Here is a 21,756-nt window from a genome sequence, read left to right as displayed (position 1 = left end):
ATCTCCAAAACTATAAGCCAAAATAAACCTTTCCTCTTTTTAAGCTGATTGTCTCAAGTATTTTGTTTAAGTAACTGAAAGCTGACTAGCACACCTATCTTTAGAATACAAATGTTCCTCAACTTACAGTTGGGTTGTATAAATTAAAAATACTATTAAGTCAGAAATGCATTTAATACACTTCACCTACTAAACATCATACTTCAGTCTAGACTACCTTAAATGTGCTTAGAACACTTACATTAGCCTACAGTTGAACAAAATCACCTAATGATAAGCTGATTTTATAATGAAGTGTTGAAAAATTTATGTAATTTATTGAATACAACACACTGTAAAGCATTCATTTTTTATCTTTGTGATCACATGGCTCACTGGGAGCTGTAGCTCACTGCCGCTGCCCAGCATCACGGGAGAATATTGTACTGCATATGAATATGGTACTGCATATCAATATTTAAGAAAAAAATGAAAATTCAGAGTTTACTTTCTTCTGAATGCACATGACTGTTTCACCATCCTAATGTTGAAAAATCATAAGTCAAACCACCATGAATTGGGGACTGTACAACAGTTTGTGATGATATTTACAAATCATAATAAATAGCTGAGTGTGATGACACATACCTGCAATCCCAGTGACTCCAGAGGATGGAGGCAGAAGGGTCCCATGTCTGAGGACAGCCTCAGCAACTTAGCAAGACCCTGCCTCAAAAATTTTTATAGGACTTTGGATGTACTTCAGTGGTAAAACACCCTGGGTTCAATACCCAGTACTGGAAATAATAACAATAAATTTACATAAACTTAGTTGATGTTTTGGATCAAGACAAATCATATTTGCTCCACTCATTCCATGGTCATTGTGTCACCTAAGTCCAAATTTTGTATAATAGTGATCAAGAAAACTTCTAACTAATACACACGAATTAATATCAGTTTTCACAAATGGCAGGACCTTAACCAAGCTTAGAGTGTTCTTTTCCTAACTGACTTTCTTGGATGTGACCACAGGAAATAATTTTGTTGAAATATGTTCATAAATTATCACAAGTCTGGTGTTGATAGTTTTATGTATTGCTGGATAACAATACCAAATAAGGGGTGGTATTGGGGGTCCCCAAGACCACCCCAGGTTAGATGATTCACTAGGAGAACCCAGGGACTTCATCAGACAGTATCACCCACTGCTGATTTTTTACAGTAAAAGAACACAAAGCTAAATCAGCAGAGGGAAAAGACACATGGGGTGAAATTCAGGAGAAACCAAGTTCAACTTCCAAGATTCCTGACTCACTGAAGTCACACAGGACACACTTACTTAATCCCTCCAGCAACAAGTTAAGATTATATGTAAACCCATTGTCTACCAGGAAAAGTCATAAGAGACTCAGCACTAAGGGTTTTTACTGGAGGCTTATATTAGTCAGTGTTCTCCAGAGAAACTGAATCAAGTGGAAGGGGGTGTCGATAAGAGGGGATTTATTTTGGGGACTTGCTTACTTGATTATGGAGGCAGAGGAGTCCACATTACACCATCTGCAAGCTGATGAACCGGGGAAACATGGCTCAGTCCAAGTCCCAAAGTCTGAGAACCAGGAGAGCCAACAGTGGGACTGAGTCCAGGCTGAAGGTCAGAGAACCTGCGGGGCTGCTGGTACCAGTCCCAGTCTCAGGCAGTAGGAGAACCTGGAGTTCTGATATCCAAGGGCTGGAGAAGTAGTGTGTCCTTGCTTCAGGAGAGGGTGGATCTTCCTTACACAGTCAACTTATTTAAAAGCCATGCTCTTCTTAAAACACCCTCAGAGACTATTATGGTTTAGATAAATGTCCCTCAAAGATCCATGTGTTAAAGGCTTGGTGTCCCAAGCCTGTGGCACTGTTGGGAGATAGTGGAATATTTAATTTATTAAATAGGATCTTGCCTCCCCCTAGTGGCCACCAGTGGTATCTATATTTGGAACAAAAAATAAGGAAATTTGCAACAATTTGGGAATATTTTAACATTCTTTACCAGAAAAGTTAGAGAAGCGTTGGCAATCACAAAAGGACGTAAGTCAAAATAAATATGACCAAATATATAAGCTTTGGCAGCACCAAGGCTTCTGTGACTTGCCTATACCTTTAACAGCAGGTTAAAATGCTAAGCACACTGAGTGATCAAATAACCCAAATTATATTTTTTGAAGGGGAATTAACAACAAAACAGGCTTCAGTTAAACAGTGCAGTTAAACGGAAAAAAAATAAATCTCTCTTGTTCAACATGGAGACTATAGCTAAAACAATATATTATATACCTGAAAACTGCTAAGAGAATAACTTTTAATTGTTCTTACCACACAAAAATGATAAGAATGTAAGGTAATGCATGTGTTAATTAACTCCATTTGGCTATTAACCAAAGTATGTATAAATTGAAATATTATACTGCACACCATATATATAATCATTTAAAAATAAAAATAAGGAATTAAATGAATATACATGTTTTATGGCAGAGGTGTATGAGAGAATAATCAATAAAAGACTTTAAAATATTTTTTAAAACGTACCAACAGGGATTGGGGGTGTAGTTCAGTGGTAGAACACCTGCCTAGCACGTACAAGGCCCTGGGTTCAGCCATAACACTGCAAGGGAAAAAAATTTTTTAAAAAAGAAAGAAAGAAAAGAAAAAGAAAACATACCAACTGAAGGCAAGTCTTCATCACCAACTTTGGGAAGAAGTTGTACCTAGAAGTCCGGGTCTCTGTGAAGGGAGCATGACCATCAGGGGGTGCGGTGACCATCAGGGGGTGCCGTGACCATCAGGGGGTGCCATGACCATCAGGCAGGTGCCATGGACACACTGTCAATAGAAGTTTCTGCTTTCACCTGGGCACCATGGCACAGCAACTCAGGAGGTTCACAAGCTCAGAGCCTGTCCAGGCACAGTAAGGAGACCCTGTCTCAAATACAAACTGAAAAGGACTGGGAGTGTAGATCAGTCATAAAGCACCCCTGGGTTCAACCCCAGTACAAAAAAAAAAAAAGTTTCTGCCCATGGAAATGTCCCATGTCTAGGAGTAGCTGCTGGCTGCAAGTGACTCTTGAGCAAACTTTAAGAACACACTTCACAGGAACAAAAAGCAGCTCTTCAACACCTCCCTTGACTCATCCCGAGTTCACAGAGCTTTACCCTAAAGTCAGGTCCTCTCACAGGTCCTTTCTTCTAGATCTGTTGCAATGTTAGAGTCTGGAGATACTCTACACTGCAGTTCAAACCCTGTGCACAGAGGACAATATTTAAGAATTCCAGAAACTTCAAGATACAGGCTCAATGGAAACTTTAATCAGGAAAACCTAATCTAACAGTAAGGAATTCTTTAAATATTGGGATATGTGGCAGGTCGTGATAACATTAGTATTCTCTGTATCCCATACAGAGAACAAGAAAGTGTTTATGGTGATTTCACCTCACCCTGGATATGTTATTTGAATTTTCTACTAGATTATTGGGAACTGGAAAAGTTGCTATTTAAATGAGTCTCTGGAATTTCACCTACACACACACACACACACACACACACACACACACAAAGTAAGCATGAAACAGTGCCAAATCCCCAAGAGAGTATGCAAAGTAGTAATTATAATAAAATATATGGAGAAGCATAAGATAGACCCTCTCACCAATAGGGCTCTTTGCCAACTCATTTTGGCTAGTCAAATGGAAGGTGCATCTTGGAAGTTACCTGTGAATTAAAATAATATTAAGAAAAATAGCTGGAACCAGATTCTGTGGCACATGCTTATAATCCCAGCGACTTGGGAGGCTGAGACAGGAGGATAGCGAGTTCAAAGCCAGCCTCAGCAACAGTGAGGCACTAAGCAACTCAGTGAGACCCTGTCTCTAAATAAAATATAAAATAGGGCTGGGGGTGTGGCTAAGAGGTCGAGTGCCCCCGAGTTCAATCCCAGTACCCAAAAAATAATAAAAAATAAAATAAACTCTAAAAAGGGATAGAGATGTAGCTCAGTGGTAAATTGTCCCTGGGTTAAATCTCCAGGACTGCCCCCCCCCAAAGTAGTTCTTACTAAATGCCAGGAAAAGTTCTAAGTATTTTATATATATTTGACTCATTTGATAATTAAAATAAATAAAATGTAGTTAGCACTGTATCTGATATAATTTCCTTAGAAGATCTCCCTAAATCAGCCCTGGATTGGCACACATGCATTCATCCCTCTGGCTGATGCATTCTTCTCTTTTTCCCCCTTGTTACAGATTCAGACCAGCACAAGATATAACAAGATTGGCCACTATTGTTCCCCGTGTGATGTATTTTTTTCGATACCAGCAAGTTCTACTCACCACCAGCAGTTCGCTTCACTTGGCAACCAAGAAATTTCCCTTTACTATATCGCCATAGTACATTCTCCCGCCCTGAGGCATAATCCAATAAGCAGAGTTTAAACAGGTGACCTGAATCCAAATTAAGTATTAAAATTGTTCATCATCCTAATGACCCATTAACCAGAGTGGTAACTTGAAAAACATTAAGCCCATGAGGAACGTTTTCAGGATGATGGGAGTGTCTTTTATCACCAGGTGTGTTGGCACACACCTCTAATTCCAGCTACTCAGGAGGCTGGGGCAGGAGGATTTTAAGTTTGTGGCCAGCCTCAGCAATTTAGCAAGACCCTGTCTCAAAATAAAAACGAAAAAGGGTTGGGAATGTAACTCGGTGGTAAAGTGTCTCTAGGTTCAATCCTCAGTGCCAAAAAGAAAGATAGAGGGAGAAAGGAAGGAAAGGAAAAAGGAAAGAAGGAAATCAATGTCCTTTATCTTAATTATAGCAGTAATTACATGATGAATATGTTTGCCAAAACTCATAACTATACAGCTAAGAATAATTAATTTTAAGTGCATGTAAATTACATCTCAGTGAACCTGATTAAAAACAAACAAACAAAAGCAGCTACACTCAAAAACTGTCTTCTCATTGATTTTTTTATGGCTGAAAAGGAATAGACCATCAAACAGTAAACTTTTCAGTAAACTTTTGAGAAGAAAAATTCTGCTCATGACCTGGTAAAATGCTTTGTCCTCAAAACACCCCATCTGAAAAAGAACAGAAATTAATTAGGATGTTTGAACCCCACATCTGTATTAAATTGGATCAAATTATTAAAAATTAATCCATGTGAATGTGGGTCCTTACACAGCAAGATGCCTTAGAACTGTGCTAACAAGGTAACCACTAGCTACACTTGGCTATTAAAATTAAGTAGAATTAAATAAAATTAAAAATTAAAAATTAAACTGGGCATGGTGGCACCCGCCTGTAATCCCAGCTGCTCAGGAGGCTGAGACCAGAATTGTTGAAAGCCAGCCTCAGCAACAGTGAGATGTTAAGCAACTCAGTGAGATCCTGTCTCTAGGTACAAAAACCAGGGCTGGAAATGTGGCTCAGTGGCTGAGTGGCCCTGAGTTCAATCCCTTGTAGTTCAACCCCCCCAAAAACAATTAAACTCTGCACTGTCCACATTTCAAGAGCTCAATCACCACCATATTGGATTGCACAGATGTTAAGCATTTCCATCATTACAGAAAGTTCTACCACACAGCACTGCCTTAAAGGCCAAACTACAGTCCCAAGTCACTTAACAAAGGGAATACACCCTGAGAACTCTGTTAGTTGATCTTCTCCTTGTGTGAATGTCATAAATGTGCTTACCCAAACTAAGAAGGCTATGTCACCAGGTGATAGTATCTTATGGAACTACCTTTGCATATGCAATGCTCTGGTGACCAAAATATCATTATGCAATATGTTACTGTAAATAGAACACTGGAATTTAATGATACGAGTACCAAATACAAAATTATACGGCAAGTGCCTCTGTGGATTCAATTGACTAGCATTTCTAACCAATTAAAACTGTATTGCAATGACACATGTCGCAACTGTCCTAGTGGTACTCTGACAAGGCCAATGACTTTCTTGAACATCTGGACCTCTCAGAGGCAGGCAGAGAGCCAGAGGTAACTAATAGTGGTGACACGAAGAAAAGAGTGTTGCTATGGCCTAGGCAAAAGCTCCAGTGCCTATGACAGCTTCCAAATACTTCGAGAACGCCCTGGTGGGAGGTTTGCCGGAAAGACAAAATAAATAGCACAGTTGTTCTGTACTCCTGCTAGGATGCTCTCCGCGGAAGTATTTGCCTCCAGGACACCACAAATAAGTCAATACATTAAAAACCCCTCCTAGGTAAGCAAAACAATTGTTCTTATACACTTGATTTTTATGCAAATTATGGAACTATTTTATTGGTACAAGCAATCACTATAAAATTCCCCTTTCTGAATCTTACTCAAGAAATTGGAAGCACAGTGCTATGGTTTGAATGTGTACCCCAAAGTTAGATGTCGGAAATTTAATCCTCAGTGCAATCCTTTTGAGAGATGGAAGATCTAAGGACTGATTAGGTCATAAAGTCCTAATGAAGAAATTAATGCCACGATGGCAGGAATGAGTTCCTGATAAAAGGATGAGTTTGCTCCTCTTTCTTTTCTCTCCTTCACCCATGTGACATCTTCCATCAGGTAATGATGCAGCAAGAAGACCCTCACCAGAAGCAGCCCCTCAGTCTTGGACTTCCCAGTCCCCCAAAACCATAAATTTCTGTTCATTATAAATTACCTGGTCTGTTATATTCTGTTAGAGTTACACAAAATGAACTAAGATACATGGTGTGGCACAGAATGCTAGCTGGTCCCAGTGCCTGCAATCTCATGATCTAGAATTTTCCATATCAATTGGACATGTGGACTTCCAGAATAAGTACTAATTTCCCATTTTCCTTTCCAGTTATATAAACAGAACTGTTGTGCAACTTCTTATACAATGGGTTTCGTCCTTATTTCCTGTTCTTTCTGTCTGGGATGCAAACATGAAAGCTGGAACTCAGGTGGTCATATTGGAACTAAGAAGGAAGAATTGCACTGAAACTGGCAGAATGAGATAGAAAGAGCCTAAATCCCTAACACTGTTAAACAGTATTCCAGCCCTCGGTTCTATGTGAAGGAAAAAAAATCAACATCTACCTCTGTTAAGTCACTATTGTTTTTAGAGTTTTCTGTTTCTCACAACTGAATTGAATCCTAATAAAAACAGAATAAGAGAAGACTCATAAAAATCTAAAAAGGAGCTTGAAATGTACATATCACCCCACACATCAGATGTAGTAAAGGGGTGAGATGATTTCCTTCAGCCCTGGCCAGCGTAGGACCCTCACTAGCATCTCCCCAACAAGCTGCTTCTCTCCTTGGTAGCCACGTCCCACAGGGTGCCTTTTCCAATGTCACATGCCTCCCTGAGTTCATCAGTGAGAAGCCAGTGCGGTTCTCTTTATTCATCTAATCTGAGCCCCAAAATCTATGATTAGCAAGACAGAGAAGGGATGTCAGACATTAGTGGGCACATATCAATAAGGCATTTGCTGAGTTTAGGGTCATCAGTAAGGATTTCAGAAAGGACATGGATAGATTTATTTTTAGTTAAAAAAAAAATCAATAATTTCCTTTGTTGCATGTGATTCTCCTGGGCACAAGACTTAGTACCGTCAAAGCACTTGCACAAACCATAAAAAGACACCACAAAGTGAGATGGGCATTTCTACAGTTAAGTGGCGTTGGTTATATCTAACATTTTTCTTTCTTGACTAACATCATATTTGACAGTGACATAAACAGGACAATAACTATAACAAAAAAAATGTGCTTATGGTTTAGTCAAAGAAAACTTGCAAGAACTCTGTCTGTGGTGCTGCACTTCATTAACTTGAAGGTCAAATCCATCTAAAATTAACACAGTCCTTCCCAGGGAAGATTGCCTTTGACTTTCTACATACTGGTTCCACTAGTGTGTAACAGACATTATTTGGCTGACTCTGCACCTATTTTGACCCTCTTTTCCCTTTTCAGTCTTCTTTGTAATTAGGGTGAACTCTATGAGTGACTTAGAAATTTTGGCTGGGGTTGTAGCTCAGTGGTAAAGTAAGTGCTTAACAGACAAAAGGCCCTGGGTTCAATCCCCAGCACCAGGAGGAGAAGTTGCCTGCTGAAGGGACAGATGTGGCTGGCGCTATTACTTACCTCTCCTGCCTGGAATGTTGAAATAATATCTGGAGTTGTCTCGGTCACTTTGAGGCCATGAAGTTACAAGCACAAAGAGAAGGGTAACAGTGTGAGGGAGTGGAGTATAAAGATACAGAGTCCAGGACCTTGATGGCATCACTGAGTGGTCAAGTGAATGCCAGGACCTATCTTCCTCACATTTCTTGTTATGTCAGAAAAATTCATTCCTTCTGTTTCAGTCACTGTTATTCAGGCTTTCTGCACCTGCGCTTGCATGCATTTCTTGTATGCATAGAGCATGCCCCAAGAGGCCCTTCCAGACCAAGGATCCTGGGTTGCCTCTCCCACTCTGTTCCTTTGCTTATTTCTTTGGGGTCTCTAGTTCAGAGCAGAACTTTTCAACCCAGGCTGCATTTTGGAATCACCAAGGGAACTTTCCCCAAAGCAACTTCACCACGCCCCACCCCAAATGAATTGAACCCACATCTCTGGAGGAGCAGGAGGAGACAGGTAGGCATTTTTAAAAAGTATTTTTAAAAAGTTCTTGTAGATTAGTGATTCTCAAACTTTTTTTTAACCTCAGGTTCTCTTTACATGCTTACAATTTATTGAGTACCCTAAAAAGCTGTATTTATGTGTATTATATTGTTGATAATTACTTTATTCAAAATTAAAACCATTTAAATATTTGTTGATTCTTTTTGAAATATCAATAAAATCCACTTGTACATGTTTAAAATTTTCCATAATAAAAGGTAAACACAGTTTAAATAAGAAGACCAATTTTCAGACTTAAAAGATTTTATCCCCCATTTTTGGATCATGATTCAAATACACATAAAAAAAAAAACATGAAACAGTTTGGGAAATATGAATACTGCTTGCATATCTGATGAGCTGATGATAATAAGACTGATTACTAATTTTAGATGTGATAATAGAATTGTGAGTCTATTTTTTAAAGTCCTCATCTTTCGGTGATTTACATACTGAAAAGTTTATGCATGAAATCATGTGACACATGAGATTGCCTCAAAATAATCCAGACAAAAGGGAAGGGAGGTGAATTAGAAATAAAGTAAGATCGGCCATGCATCAAAAATCTTTATCAATTCATGGCTGATGGATTTCTGAAGATTCATTTATCATGTTCTATACTTTTGTATTGATGAAATCTTCCATGATCAACAGTTCTAAAAGCAAAAGAACAGGCATATGTAAACCTCATTAAGTAAATGAGAAAAGCAGTTTTAAAAAATTAGACAAAACAGATTGATCAAAACAAATTCACTAAACAGGAAAATACCTTTTTATTCATAAAAGGTGAAATCTTTAATGAAGACACAGGAGGGCCCATTTATCCATTAGGCACAATAGGCATGGTTCCCAGGGCGCACAATATTTGGGGACCTGTGAAGATTTCCACATTACTTTTGAAATAAAGTTAAGTTTTAGGTTGAAGAAAATATCTTAACATGCTTCTATACCAATATAGTCATAAGTAGAATTTTGAAAAATTTTTGGAAGGATCCAGAAAGGCAGAAGCGCCAAGAGCCCACAGAAGTCACAACACAGCCCTAGGTGAAATGCCATGAACTAGCAGAGATGTTGAACTCTGTGGTTAGAGAGCTCATGACATCACTGCCACACGGCTGGAGTGACTCTGGGTTGCCCCTCAGGAGCGGAGAGGAGAGTGTACGTGTGCTCATGAGGGCTGACTGGATCTGCCGATCAAATGCAAAAGCGTGTGTTTAGAGGGAAGCCATGGAGGAAAAGACAGGAGACACCTCCTGGGGTATCTCAGTAACGCTGAATTATTAGGGAACAGTGTCCCCAACACCCTTCTCCTCCACCAGAAAGCTCCTATATATTTGTTTATTGTTACTAGATCCAAAAGTCATAGAAAAGTCATTCTCAGAGACACAGATGACCCAAGACAGGCCAACCAGATTGTCTCTCCAGGAATCTGAACCATGGACTCAGAGACAGAGGTTGAAAACATCCCTGCTGAGTGGCATTCATGGTCACACTCCAGGAACAAAGTCCACGGATCCTTGAGGTCCCCAGAACTCCCCTCACTCTTCCCTACGGAGTCAAACCCTTCTTTTGAATTCTGAGAAACACCAATATTTTTATGATAAATTCCCTTTGGAATTTAAGTCGTTCTGAGTTCGATTTGGCTATATGTAACCAAATAAGTTAATTAATTAAGAATAGTGGAGGGGCTGGGATTGTGACTCCGTGGTAGAGCGCTTGCCTAGCACGTGAGGCACTGGGTTCCATTCTCAGTACCACATATAAATAAATTAATAAAATAAAGGTTCTTCAACAACTAAAAAAGAATTATTTAAAAAAAAGAATAGTGGGGTCTTGACAGCACTAAGATCAGAAGTGTAAAGCAGGATGCCCCGGACACCAGAGTATCACCAATAACCAAGACAAGGAGATGAAACCAAGGAAGCATGGCCAGTTCCCCTCCCGTCTCTAGTGCAGAGGCTGCCATTAAAAGCTGGATCATTCCCTCACAGAACAAGTGTCATCACACTTTGCAGATGAGGAAATTGATGCAGAAGTTAAATACGCAACCATTATATTATATGTTAGAAACACAAAGGGGCCACCTGCCAGCTAACTAGTGCCACCCTTAGCCCTAAGTCAGCTCCATCCCACCCAAACCTAGACCACTTCTCGAAGTTTTTATCTGAGTCCCTCTGTCCCCAGGGCTCCCATTAAACACAATGCCATTTCCCATCTGCTCCCTGAGTCTGATCTCTCTGGAACATGTTTGTTGGCTTGGGGTACTGTTTGTTTTGTTTCGTTTCTTTCTACAGATTTGTAGTTCTGAAAAGCAAAAACCTACGGTGCTAATAAAAATGACCCTGGAAAGTTACAGAGTTATAAGAAATCTCTACCTCACTAGTAATAGAAGTAAACCTTATTTAGCAAGGAGATTTGCCCCACTACCTGATCCAGAAATATGGCCCAGACCCTGGGGAGATGTGAACACAGCATAGGAACATGTCACCATGACCCACATACTTTGACCCCACTCTCTGTGCAGTCTAAGCCCTCTACAGGAACAGCTCTTTAAGAGAACTGCCTTATCTGTTCTAGTCTGCAAAATCATCCACCTGTGTCTTGGGAACTGAAAGATCTTTGACTTGGACTTAACATGTTACTAATACAAAGAGAATAAACAAAATGGACTGACATGCTCCCACCAACCAATGGAAGGCAGGGATTGTCCTGGCTCTCACTGGGGCTGAGAACTGCACATATTCTACTGTCCAGCAGTTTGGAGATGGCCCTAAAGGAGGTGCCCCCATAGATATCCCTATTCTTCACTCAGGGACTGTTGGGACAGATCTTGTCTACTAAGATGGCAGTTCACATGAAACTACCCTGAAGATGAAAGATAACAGAAGGCCAATTGCAAGTACCCAGGGGTGACCTCTGCTCACTTAAAGACTCAATATTGCACAGCAGACCAGGATGAAGTTTAAATATGAATCTGACAGTCCTTGATGACTATCCCAAACTCAGGAACAGGGACTACACACCACAAACCGGGGTCTCCACCCACTACCACACAGAAACTTCTTTCTGAAGCAACTAGAGCTTGGCCCTGATCTTCCTCTCCCTCTCTCCTTTCCACCCACACCTGCCCAGTCAATTCAAAACTACAACTCCTAGCCTGCAATAGCCAGGGAGGGAGAGAACAAATCTGAAGCACATGGACTTGTGGGATATGTAGTGCTCCCAAGGAAGGGGACCTGAGTGATTTTTGTTGTTGCTGTTTTGTGTGTTTTTATTTTGTTTTGTTGTTTTGGGTGCTGGAGATTGAACCTAGGGGCATCCATTTTTTTCTTTTTTCTTTTTTCTTTTGAAACAGGGTTTCACTCAGTTGCTTACAGCCTCACTAAATTTCTGGGGCTGGTCTGGGACTTGAGATACTCCTGCCTCACCCTCCTGAGTGGTCCATATTTTACAAGCTTTTTCTTTTTCTTAACTATATGCTAAGGGTGCCAGAAATAGCAGTCCAAAGCCAAGAAACACCTCCAAGACTGTAACAGGCTAGAGGACCTTCCCACTATAATTTCACTGCCTTTCCAAGTCCTCCTCTCCTCAACCCTAGGACAGAAACGGACTTCTACACCCCACCCACCCCAGCCCCAGCCCCACATACACCCTAACCAATCAGGGTTGGCCTGGCCAGCACACGATTCCATCACAACCTTTCCAAGAGCCATCAATAACTTCCTCTTACTTGGGAGTTCAAGTTAAACTTCTTTGAGAAGCAGTCAAAACTTTTCAGAACCCAGCCCTTCCGGGAGTTTATATGTCTTGTCCCAGATCAAATCCAAAACAGTTCTCCAAACTTCTGAGTGTCTCTCCCTTCACTCCCCCACCCCGTTCTTTCTTTCCTTTTTTTTTTTTTTTTTTTTTTTTTTTTTCCTGACTGTTGCTCTTTTATCTCCTCCCACCCCATCCAGAAGGCTTCTTGGCCCACAAGCCATTAAAGCCATTGCCAACACCCACTTGCCCAAATGCCAGGGCACCAGCACAATCCACACCCAGTCCCACCCCAAAACCCGCCTTTGGAACTCTGCCCCTAAACTCCTCCCATCTTTCCTTAGAGCTTGGCCCAGCTTTCCCACAGGCAGGGCGAAGTCAGCCGCAAGAAGAGGGCTGAGCTCCTGGCATCCTCAGCTGCAGCTTGGCACAATCATTCATAAAATTGTTAGATGGGGTTGCTTGGCACACTAATTAAATAGGCTTTTGTGGATTGGCCTGGGGACCTATCAGCTGTATATAAATGTTATTTGAGTGACTTTATAGCATTGTATCCATGGAGTAAAGCTTTCTGGGGCTCAGAGCATCTGACCAAAAGTGATCTTTGGAGACACTTCCCTTTGTGCTCTGGGGGCGACCTCTGTGGTTTGGCACCAACTGCATATAGCGCGCCAGAGAAACCTCAGCTCTGCCCAGTTTGGTTAGGAGTGGATGCGGGTCCGCTGTCCTGCAGCGGGCGGAGGTCTCGGTGCTGGCAGCAGGGGGCAGCAGAGGTGGGGAGATGGTCCCCGCTAGAGGCCCCGGAGCACGGAGCAGGGCTGTCCACCTGCTCTGGGGTTTCCACCTGCGCGGGGTTTTCTGCGCACTCGCCTATGCGTTTCTGAGTTTCCTGGGATCAAGAAAGAGTGGGTTCCAACAGTCCCGGATTTCGTCGTTGAGGACAGAGACGGTGGAGGGAGGGGTTGTGCGCAGGCCTTCGCTGGGAGGAAGTACGAGGAGGAGGGACAAGAGACGCTACCTGCCAGGGCTTGGGGTCAGGGGTGCAAGGCAGTCTTCCAGGCCCGCCCCTGGGATTGCAGAAGCGAAACACAAACGCCCGCGTGCCCACGCTCACCGACCCCTCCTCGCCTCTGCAGCCGGGCGTCTCGTGAGAAAGGGGCGTCCCACTTGTGATAAGCCCCTGAAGTAAGTTTTAACTACCACCAGGACAGGAGGGAGTCAAGCAGCACTGCGTGAGCATCGGAAGCCAACTAGGCGCCCCGCTGGGAGAGAGGAGTTGATCCAGACACCTGACCCAAAAGATCCTGACCCAGAGCGGCTGAATATGCCCCGAGTCGGGCAGCTTGGGAGGGAAGGAGATGGGGGCAGTCCCGAGTAGGGGAGACGGAATGGTACTGAGTCCACACAGCCCCAAACCTCGAAGGACGCAGGCATGAATACACGGAAGGCCTAGCAACATCCTGACTCATTATGACAGGATATCGCAAGTCAGCGGGATCAGGTAATTCGACAGGCAGTGCAGTAAACGCTGTCTTGGAAGTGACTTCAATCCCCCCATTTGCAAGGAGTTTGGACCGGGCCATCTAAGATTCCTTCTAGCCCTGCAGTTCCTAAAGATGGGGGATGGGGGTTTGGGCGCTGTATTGAAGTAAAATCAGGGAGGGCAGACACACACATTCAGAAACAATCCTGCTCTTGGTGTCACAACCCCAGGTCAGGACTCAGCCCCCATGCGATGTCAATGGGCCATCAGTGATTTCACACATAACACCCAGGCTTTGTAAACTCTGGGCCCTGACAGCCCAACTGGTCCAACCCTCCAGGGTGAAGGGATTAAACCATCTATATCTGGTCCAGCTCAGCTGGAAAGAAGGAGCACTGGGTAAGGCTTGGGGGAAACTAAAATAACAACACAAGTACCAACACACACCCGGGAAGAGACAATCACATTATTTAACCATCAGTCAGAATGGACACTGGGCTAGACAGGGTCCTGGGAGTCCCTTCCATCCATAGGCCGGACATTAACCCTTTAAGTGCAGGATCAGGGAAGGCAAAGAGGTGCCCGGGAGAGGACAGGATGCCATGAGATATCCAGGGGCTAAAGGCCATGGCAATTTGCCAGTCAATAAGGAGGAATTTCAGTATTTTAACATTTTCTGAACACAGACTGCACAGCCCCTCACTATTCCATTTCTTCCCTTGGGGCTTAGCTTGGTCCGGAAGTAGCAGGCAGCTCCTGCCAGACCCAGACCAAGTGAAAAAGGACAGCAGATCTGTGGGCCAGGAAGCCAACACCTGGTAGGTAGAGATGAGGGAACCCCACCTGGGGAGAGAAAGTCAGAGCCCTGAGGCAAAGGAGACCATATATTCCAGCATTCACAGTGGGCAATATATGTGGGAGGTTAGGGAGGTGGGGTTCAACCCAGAAATCCCCCAGAGTCACTGGGGAAAGCCCTGAGGCAAGGATGGGGTGCAGGGCCCCCCTTGTAGAGCCTGTCTCCAACATCTGATTTTGTTGGCATTTCTCTTTATCTTTTCTTGTTATTTTGTTTTCCACTCTTTAAATAATTAATATAATTATTTTTAAATACAAAATACACAGTGTTCTTCCTCCTTTTCCACTTGATTGGGAGGTGAGTTTTAAATAAGGGTCCCAGTTCTCTAATAGGTCACAGGCTCCAGGTAGGAGGGCCAGAAGTCCCAGATGCTCCTCACCCCTGGGGTGCCCCAGCCTCCACCGATTCACCCCTCCCCTGACTGCCCCTGACTCGGGGCTCTCAGTGCCCTGGTCCAAGACCCCCTAGATGGTCAGGAGTCCTCATGGGAGGTGGCACAGAGCTGATGCTGTGTGATTCCAGGTGGGCCTGGTTCCGAAGGGCAGGGTCAGACAGAGATGATCCTAGCCCATGAAGCAGACAGGCCCCAGCAGCACCCCTCCCCGCCTTGGGGGGGCCCCCAGGTCTGAGAAGGAGGCATCCAGCACTGGCAGCTGCTCCAGCACAGGCGTGCGCACCTCCAGCACAGTTCGACCTTGCTGTGTCTGGAGAGGGAGAAAGGGGAGAGTAGGGGTGAGCAAGGTGGAGGCACCCACCTCCCCTGGATCCCTCAACCTCACTCCCAGGTTTGCCTCTCCTCTAAGCATCTTGACCCCATCCAGTGATTCAGGATGTACAGATTGGGAGTGTAAGTGTGCGCACCTGTAATTCCGTGTGTGCATGAGTTTGCGTGTATGAGTCTGCATGACACCCCATGTGACACTGGTGTGTGCACATACGTGAACCCCACCTGGATGGCTCAGTGAACCTGGTTCCCATCCTTCCCACCCTCCTCACCTCCCTTTTAAGCTCCCTCAGGCATTTGTGACACCAGTATTCAGTCAGTAATCAGTATTCTACCAGTATTCAGCCAGTAATCTGGCTGTCCCTGAGTACCCTGCCCAAAAAGGGTTCCCACCTCCTTCCTGCACTCTGAGGCTGGGGTCCACCTCCCACCCAGCTTTCCTGGTTCCCACCTGACAGCCATCTCTGAATTCTTTGACATAGGGGCTGGTCTCTGGGCTTAGCTCATCTTCATTGGCTCCCCGGAGCCTCAGGGGACCTTCACGGGATACTCCAGAGCACGGGTAAGAGACGTCCTGGTGGGCCGAGACACTGAGCAGGCGCAGGAAGGTAAGCTGGACCACACCTACCGGGGAGCCCTCTGAGTCCACATAAGAGAACTGAAAGGAGAAAAGGCAGAGGGAGACACACGTGGGCCTGGGGAGCATCTACCGAGCCAGGGAAGCTGAGCCAGGGTCATGCACGGGGCATGGATAGGAGGTCAGGGCTGGCAGAGGAGTGAGGGCCAGGGAGGGAGCCAAGGACTAGGGATAGTGAAAGGCACACTTCTATCTTGAGGTTTCAAGGGAAGGAGACACAGTGTCCAAGGACAGGTGAGAAGGAAAGAAGGGAGTCAAGTAAGAGTGGGGGAGGGGAAGCAACAGCCAAGGAACTTATCACAGAAACCCAGAAAATACTAGGCTCTGAAGGGGTCATGCCAGGGGTAGGGGAGGGGCAGTCAAGGGCTCCCACTCAAACCTGTGTGACGTCATCCCTGGGTGTCACACATGTCTCCCCTCCTGCTGTAAAGTTGCAGAAAACCCGGAAAGCATCCCGAGCACAGCCCTGGTTGGGGTCCACCCAGTACTCTCCTATTGGGTGAAGGACAGGGGAGGTTAAGGCCACCAAGTCCACCCCACATTCCTCCTACCCATCAACTGAGATCATTGTGGGGAGGGCTGGGGATTTTGGGGGTGCAGGGATCCAAGGTGTCAGAAACCATGCTCAGTCTCCAGTCCTTCTCCCACCAGAGCCCCAGCATACCTCCCGCCCTACTTCAGTTTCCCTCATCACCTTCCACTCCACCCCGATTACTGACACCCCTACCAGCATCAGTGACCCCAGGCTCCTCAGAGTGGAGGAGTATGACATCCTGGCACTGAGTACAGAGCGTGCTGAGGTACTCATGTGTATCCATCTGCGTACATGCAGGTACGTGTTTAGCTACTCCCCTGGACATCCACTGCAATGAGCTTGGCAGGACCAGAGCGGCTGCCAAAACACTGAAGTTCTTCTGACCTGGGTGGTTAAGAGCCCTGTTCCAAGCTTCTCGACCCTCGTCCCTGCCCGGCACCTTCCCTAAGACCCTCCCAACACGGACTCTCCTGCTCAGGGCCCTTGCCCTGAGGCTGGTGCTGACCATCAGGCAGCTCGGGATGGCACAGCTTCAGGTCCTGGCAGGTGCGAGCAGGGCTGTCCTGGGTCCCTGTTGGTCGCCTCATCTGCTCAATCTCCTCTCTCAGGGAGTCAAGTGAGCCAAAGATCTCCTCCAGCCCCCCGGGACTGCCTGGGGCACCCCCAGTTTGCATGCCCTCGTCTTCCTGCATTAGGCGGCCCCCATCCACTGAGCGTCGAGTTTTCTTGGGCATCTGGATGGGCAGTGGCTGGATCACCTCACCCGGAGGTCCCTGGGGAGAGGGAGACAGAGAGGGGGAGAGATGAGGTCAGCATGATGATACAGCAGAGAGACCCTCAATAGAGAGAGACAGTCAAAGACACAGGCCCTGCACATAACTTACCGGGTGACCTGGAGGACCCTGGATGCCCTTCTCTCCCTTGGGTCCAGCTGGGCCCTGATAACAGAGTTAATTCAGTCAAGGAGGGGTCAAGAGGTCAAGCATGGGATCAAGGTCACAGAAGGGTTAAATCATTCTCCCAGTTGGAATGAGGGGCTCCAGAGGATAAGCAGGGAGAAAGCTGAAGGAGCAAAGATCAGAGCAGACAGGGGTCACTCACTGTGGCTCCTTTGGCTCCTTTGGGGCCAGCAGGACCCTGTGAAATGAAGACAAAAACAGTCACCACAGAGAAGGACAGGTCATGGAGAAATGGACAGGCCCAGGTCACAAGTCCACAGGACCCTGGGTTACCACAGGAGGGGCAGCCAGGTGGGAACATGATGACATTCCTGGAGGAGGAAACACTGGGGACACTCAGGACTGTTAGCCTGGTGGCTGCCATGAAAAGCCACTGGGAGGTCCTGGGGATGAGGTTTCTGGATTTAGAGGAAGAACAGATGGGTACTCACAGGGAGACCAGGGGGTCCTCCAGGACCAATGGGACCAGATGCTCCTGGGATGCCCTAGGAAGAAGAAAGGCCTTGTTCAACTAGGCCCCCTCCCCAGCCACCCCAGTATCTCTTCCCTCACCCCACAGCAGAGCCTCCAACTCCACTCTCCCACTCCATCATGATTCCCGCCCTTACCCCCAAGGCTCCCTCTACCCACCGTCTCTCCCTTCTGTCCAGGGGAGCCCTGAGGGCCAGGAAGTCCCCGATCACCCTTCTCTCCTTGTTCTCCGGGGGGCCCGATCAGTCCAATGAGACCTGGGTGACCCTGGAGAAGGGGATAGGTGGTCAAGGGGGTGCAGAAAGAGATCACATGGATGGGGAAGAAGGGCCAAGGAGACACGAAGAGGGAAATGGGTACAGGGTTTGGGGACAAGAGCAGCAGTTGAGGATGGCCCCATTGCATAAGGATCCCCAAGGACTGGGTGCTGAGACCTGAAGTGGAGTGGTAGACACTCATATCCCCACAGGTCTCAGGGGGTGACGGTGATGGGAGAGACACCTGGCCGATGTCTGCCTGTCACTCACCTTCTCTCCCTTGGCTCCAGCATCACCTCGGAGGCCAGGTAGCCCTGGGGGTCCCTGTGGGGAGAAAGGAAGTCACTCTCTCTAGAAATAGCTGGGACCAAGTTCTCCACACCCCCACCTCCCACTTCCTCCAGGAATTCAGCTCAACAACCACTGCCCAGGGGCACCCACCTTTCCCACCTACCCAGCCCAGTCCTGTCACTCACCACAGGGCCTGGGGGCCCAGCCTGGCCTGTGGCTCCAGGACGGCCTTGCTGACCCTATAGGTTGGAGAGAACCCCAGGGGTCAGTAGGAGCATCCACACACTGCACCCTTCCATTGCCCACCCCCACATCTTACTTACCACTGCACCTGGGAGCCCCCTCAGTCCATCAGGGCCAGGCTTTCCTGCTGGGCCTGCAGGACCCACAGGACCAGTCTTCCCTGGGGCACCCACAGCACCAGGATCCCCCTGAAACACACACAAGGAATGTGTCCTAAAGGGCAGAAAAAGGGATGCAGGAGGTCCAACGGTCCAAAATGGAAAGGGTGAGGCAAGAAGGAAGAGCTGAAACCTCAGGAGTTCCCGGGGCAGGAAGAGTACAGACCCTCTCTGTGAGAAAGGCGGACATGGGGAAGGCATCTGAACATGGGAATCTGGGATGGGAAGATGGAGGGAATGTTCCAGCAGGGCAGCCTCGCCCTCACCTTGGCTCCCTTCTCTCCTTGTCGCCCCTCTGGACCAGGTGTGCCAGCAGGACCCTGCGGATGGAGGCAGGAGAGAGAAGATGAGGCAGTAGGCGGCCAGGCTCTGCTCATTCCCACTCCTGTCCTCTTATACGCAAACACTCATGTGCACGCACACACAGGCACAGCCACCAACACAGGATCGATTCAGAAACTAAAAACAGGTACAGCTGTTTGGTCATTTTATACATTTGGTGAAGAGTTCACATCCCACCTAAAGGACCACCTCCTGCCCCAGCAACTAAGAGGTTAAATGCTGGCTATCAGGGGACCTCTGGAAAGGTCAGCCCCTCCCCCAGTGTCCATTCTGATTGGTCCCTAAGCATTGCCACCCCTGGCAAGAACATATAGACCAAAGCCCAAGAACAAAGATACCCAGGGTACACAGCACACTTATAAATGACTGCTTGTGCACACAAACACCCCACCCAAGGACAATCCCCACACCAGGCATCTCCCTGCCCATCACCTGCCATTGTCCCAGCTTCTCTCCACCCTACCCAAGGACTACCACCCAAGCTCCTAGGCATCCATCCCTCTTACCCGCTTTCCAAGTGGTCCAGGGGGTCCATTCTCCCCAGTGGGTCCAGGGGATCCCTAGAGAGGGAAGAATTAAGGAGGGTAAGTGGCCTCCAGACAAGGGACCCCTTAGTGGGGAAGAGAAGATGGGTACAGGTTCTGACAGTTGCTCTCAGTGGAGCAGGAGGTGGGGATCACAAGTCACTCACAGGCTGTCCTGGCTCGCCGTCTTCTCCTCGGTCACCCTTAGCACCATCCTGGCCCTGCAGGTATAAATCAAGGTCAGAAGTGGGACCCCAACATGGCTGGAATCACCCCAAAACTACCAATCCTGCCATCCCTTGGCCTGCCCTGATACTCCCCAGCTTCCCAACACCCAAGTCCATCAGCTTCACAGAGCCCCTCTGTACAAGCCCCACCCTCTTTGCCCCTTCCCCTCCCTGGGTAAGACTCACCCGAGGGCCACCTTCCCCAGGGGGGCCAGGGTCACCAGGAAAACCAACAGGACCCTGATCCACAGGGAAAACAAGGGTCAGAGTCACAGGCCCCTAAACCCACCCAGAGCTAGCACAGACCCCCAGGGTATGGACAGTACCACACTCTCCCTCCCTACAGGCTGCACCCATGAGCACCACCCTTGGAAGAGGACCTCGGCGCCCTCTCCTCCCCATCTCACACCCTTCATGCCTTCTGATGTTTTCAGGGTACTGACTAGAGGGCAAACCCACTCTCCTTTGGCATTCCAGACCCCATGCATCCCCCCCAGGAGACTCCGTTCCCCTCGGAGGCACCCCCCATCCCTTGGACTCACACACACCCATATTTCTAGGTCTCCCATTCAGAGGATTCTCCCTCGCACACTCCCCCCAAACTCACAGGATTCCCTTTGGGGCCATCATCGCCTGTGGGGCCTTTAGGCCCTGGTGGTCCTGCCTCTCCTGGCTGCCCCGACTCTCCTTTCTCTCCACGTTCCCCACGTGGACCCTGGAGAACAAGTAAAGGGTATAGATGGTCTCAAGGGGGACTTGAACATCAGGGATGCAGCCCCAGCTTCCAAGACACCTTCAGTCTCCCCTAACCCCTCGGGGACAAAGTGAGACACATGGAAAGTCAGGCCTCTGGGGGAGTCCCCAGGCCCCTCTTCCCTTCAAGGAAATGATGGCAGGGCTCACCCAGGCCCAGGAATTTTGCTGGCAGCAGAGACTCCTGGGCTGCAAAGGAGTTCTAGCTCGAGGGGGTCACGGAAAAAGTGCAGGGACAGTAGGAGGGTGAAGGGCATTGGGGAGCAGGGCCTCAGAGCTGTCACTCACCTTGACACCTGGCTCTCCCTGGACCCCTGGAGATCCTGACTCTCCTGGCTCCCCCTATAAAGAGACTGAGTCAAAATCTTCCCCCAAAAAAATATTCCTGATATTCCCATTCTCTCTTGTACACCCAACCAAACTAGGCAGAAATCCAACCCTCATCCCAACCCCCAAGACTGGTTCATTCACCCCCTTTCCAGTTACCTTCTCTCCAGGGGGGCCCAGGTTCCCAACACCTCCTGGGGGACCTTGTGGGCCCTGGAAGAGAAATAGAAAGAGAAGTCATTGCCTAGGAGAGGCAGAGGTCTGGAAGAGGACCCAAGGTCACAGCAGCGAGGTAGCAGGAGACCTTCCCAAGGGTCAGAGGATTCTCTTGGCACCTGAGATGGGACTAGAATTTATGGTCTGAGGAAAAGAAGACAGAGGACAAGTCACACCGATCAGAAGTGACAAGGCTGAGAGGACTTACATCAGCACCATTGGGTCCAGCTGGGCCTCGAGGTCCTGGGGGGCCAGGTGGTCCCTGAGGGGAAACAAATATGCCAGAGGTGGGAGGGGAAATGAGAAAAGGAACCTTAAGGACAAGCATGGATGGGGGGC

At 47.0% G+C, this 21,756-nt stretch overlaps 1 protein-coding gene across 5 annotated transcripts in view; it reads right to left on the bottom strand.

Moving 5' to 3' along the window:
• Positions 1–14,343: 14,343 nt before the first annotated feature.
• The window catches only part of Col11a2 (collagen type XI alpha 2 chain), a 29,178-nt gene continuing 21,765 nt past the window's right edge, over positions 14,344–21,756 (bottom strand). For all 5 annotated transcript variants that reach the window (XM_047558423.1, XM_047558424.1, XM_047558425.1 and 2 more), the window contains 19 exons: positions 21,626–21,679; positions 21,361–21,414; positions 21,163–21,216; positions 20,729–20,836; positions 20,308–20,361; positions 20,062–20,115; positions 19,877–19,930; positions 19,295–19,348; positions 18,951–19,058; positions 18,813–18,866; positions 18,607–18,660; positions 18,239–18,346; positions 18,040–18,093; positions 17,751–17,786; positions 17,534–17,587; positions 17,155–17,422; positions 16,494–16,606; positions 15,929–16,135; positions 14,344–15,457 (listed from right to left, as the gene is read on the bottom strand). In XM_047558423.1, the coding sequence (XP_047414379.1) occupies positions 15,317–15,457; positions 15,929–16,135; positions 16,494–16,606; positions 17,155–17,422; positions 17,534–17,587; positions 17,751–17,786; positions 18,040–18,093; positions 18,239–18,346; positions 18,607–18,660; positions 18,813–18,866; positions 18,951–19,058; positions 19,295–19,348; positions 19,877–19,930; positions 20,062–20,115; positions 20,308–20,361; positions 20,729–20,836; positions 21,163–21,216; positions 21,361–21,414; positions 21,626–21,679 (1,683 nt within the window). In that variant the 3' untranslated portion in view covers positions 14,344–15,316. The remainder of the gene's footprint in view (positions 15,458–15,928; positions 16,136–16,493; positions 16,607–17,154; positions 17,423–17,533; positions 17,588–17,750; positions 17,787–18,039; positions 18,094–18,238; positions 18,347–18,606; positions 18,661–18,812; positions 18,867–18,950; positions 19,059–19,294; positions 19,349–19,876; positions 19,931–20,061; positions 20,116–20,307; positions 20,362–20,728; positions 20,837–21,162; positions 21,217–21,360; positions 21,415–21,625; positions 21,680–21,756) is intronic.

Source organism: Sciurus carolinensis, chromosome 7 (assembly GCF_902686445.1).
Source record: "Sciurus carolinensis chromosome 7, mSciCar1.2, whole genome shotgun sequence".
Classification (NCBI taxonomy): domain Eukaryota; kingdom Metazoa; phylum Chordata; class Mammalia; order Rodentia; family Sciuridae; genus Sciurus; species Sciurus carolinensis.
Note: the sequence above shows the minus strand (reverse complement) of the source record. Positions and strands in the feature narration are given on the sequence as shown.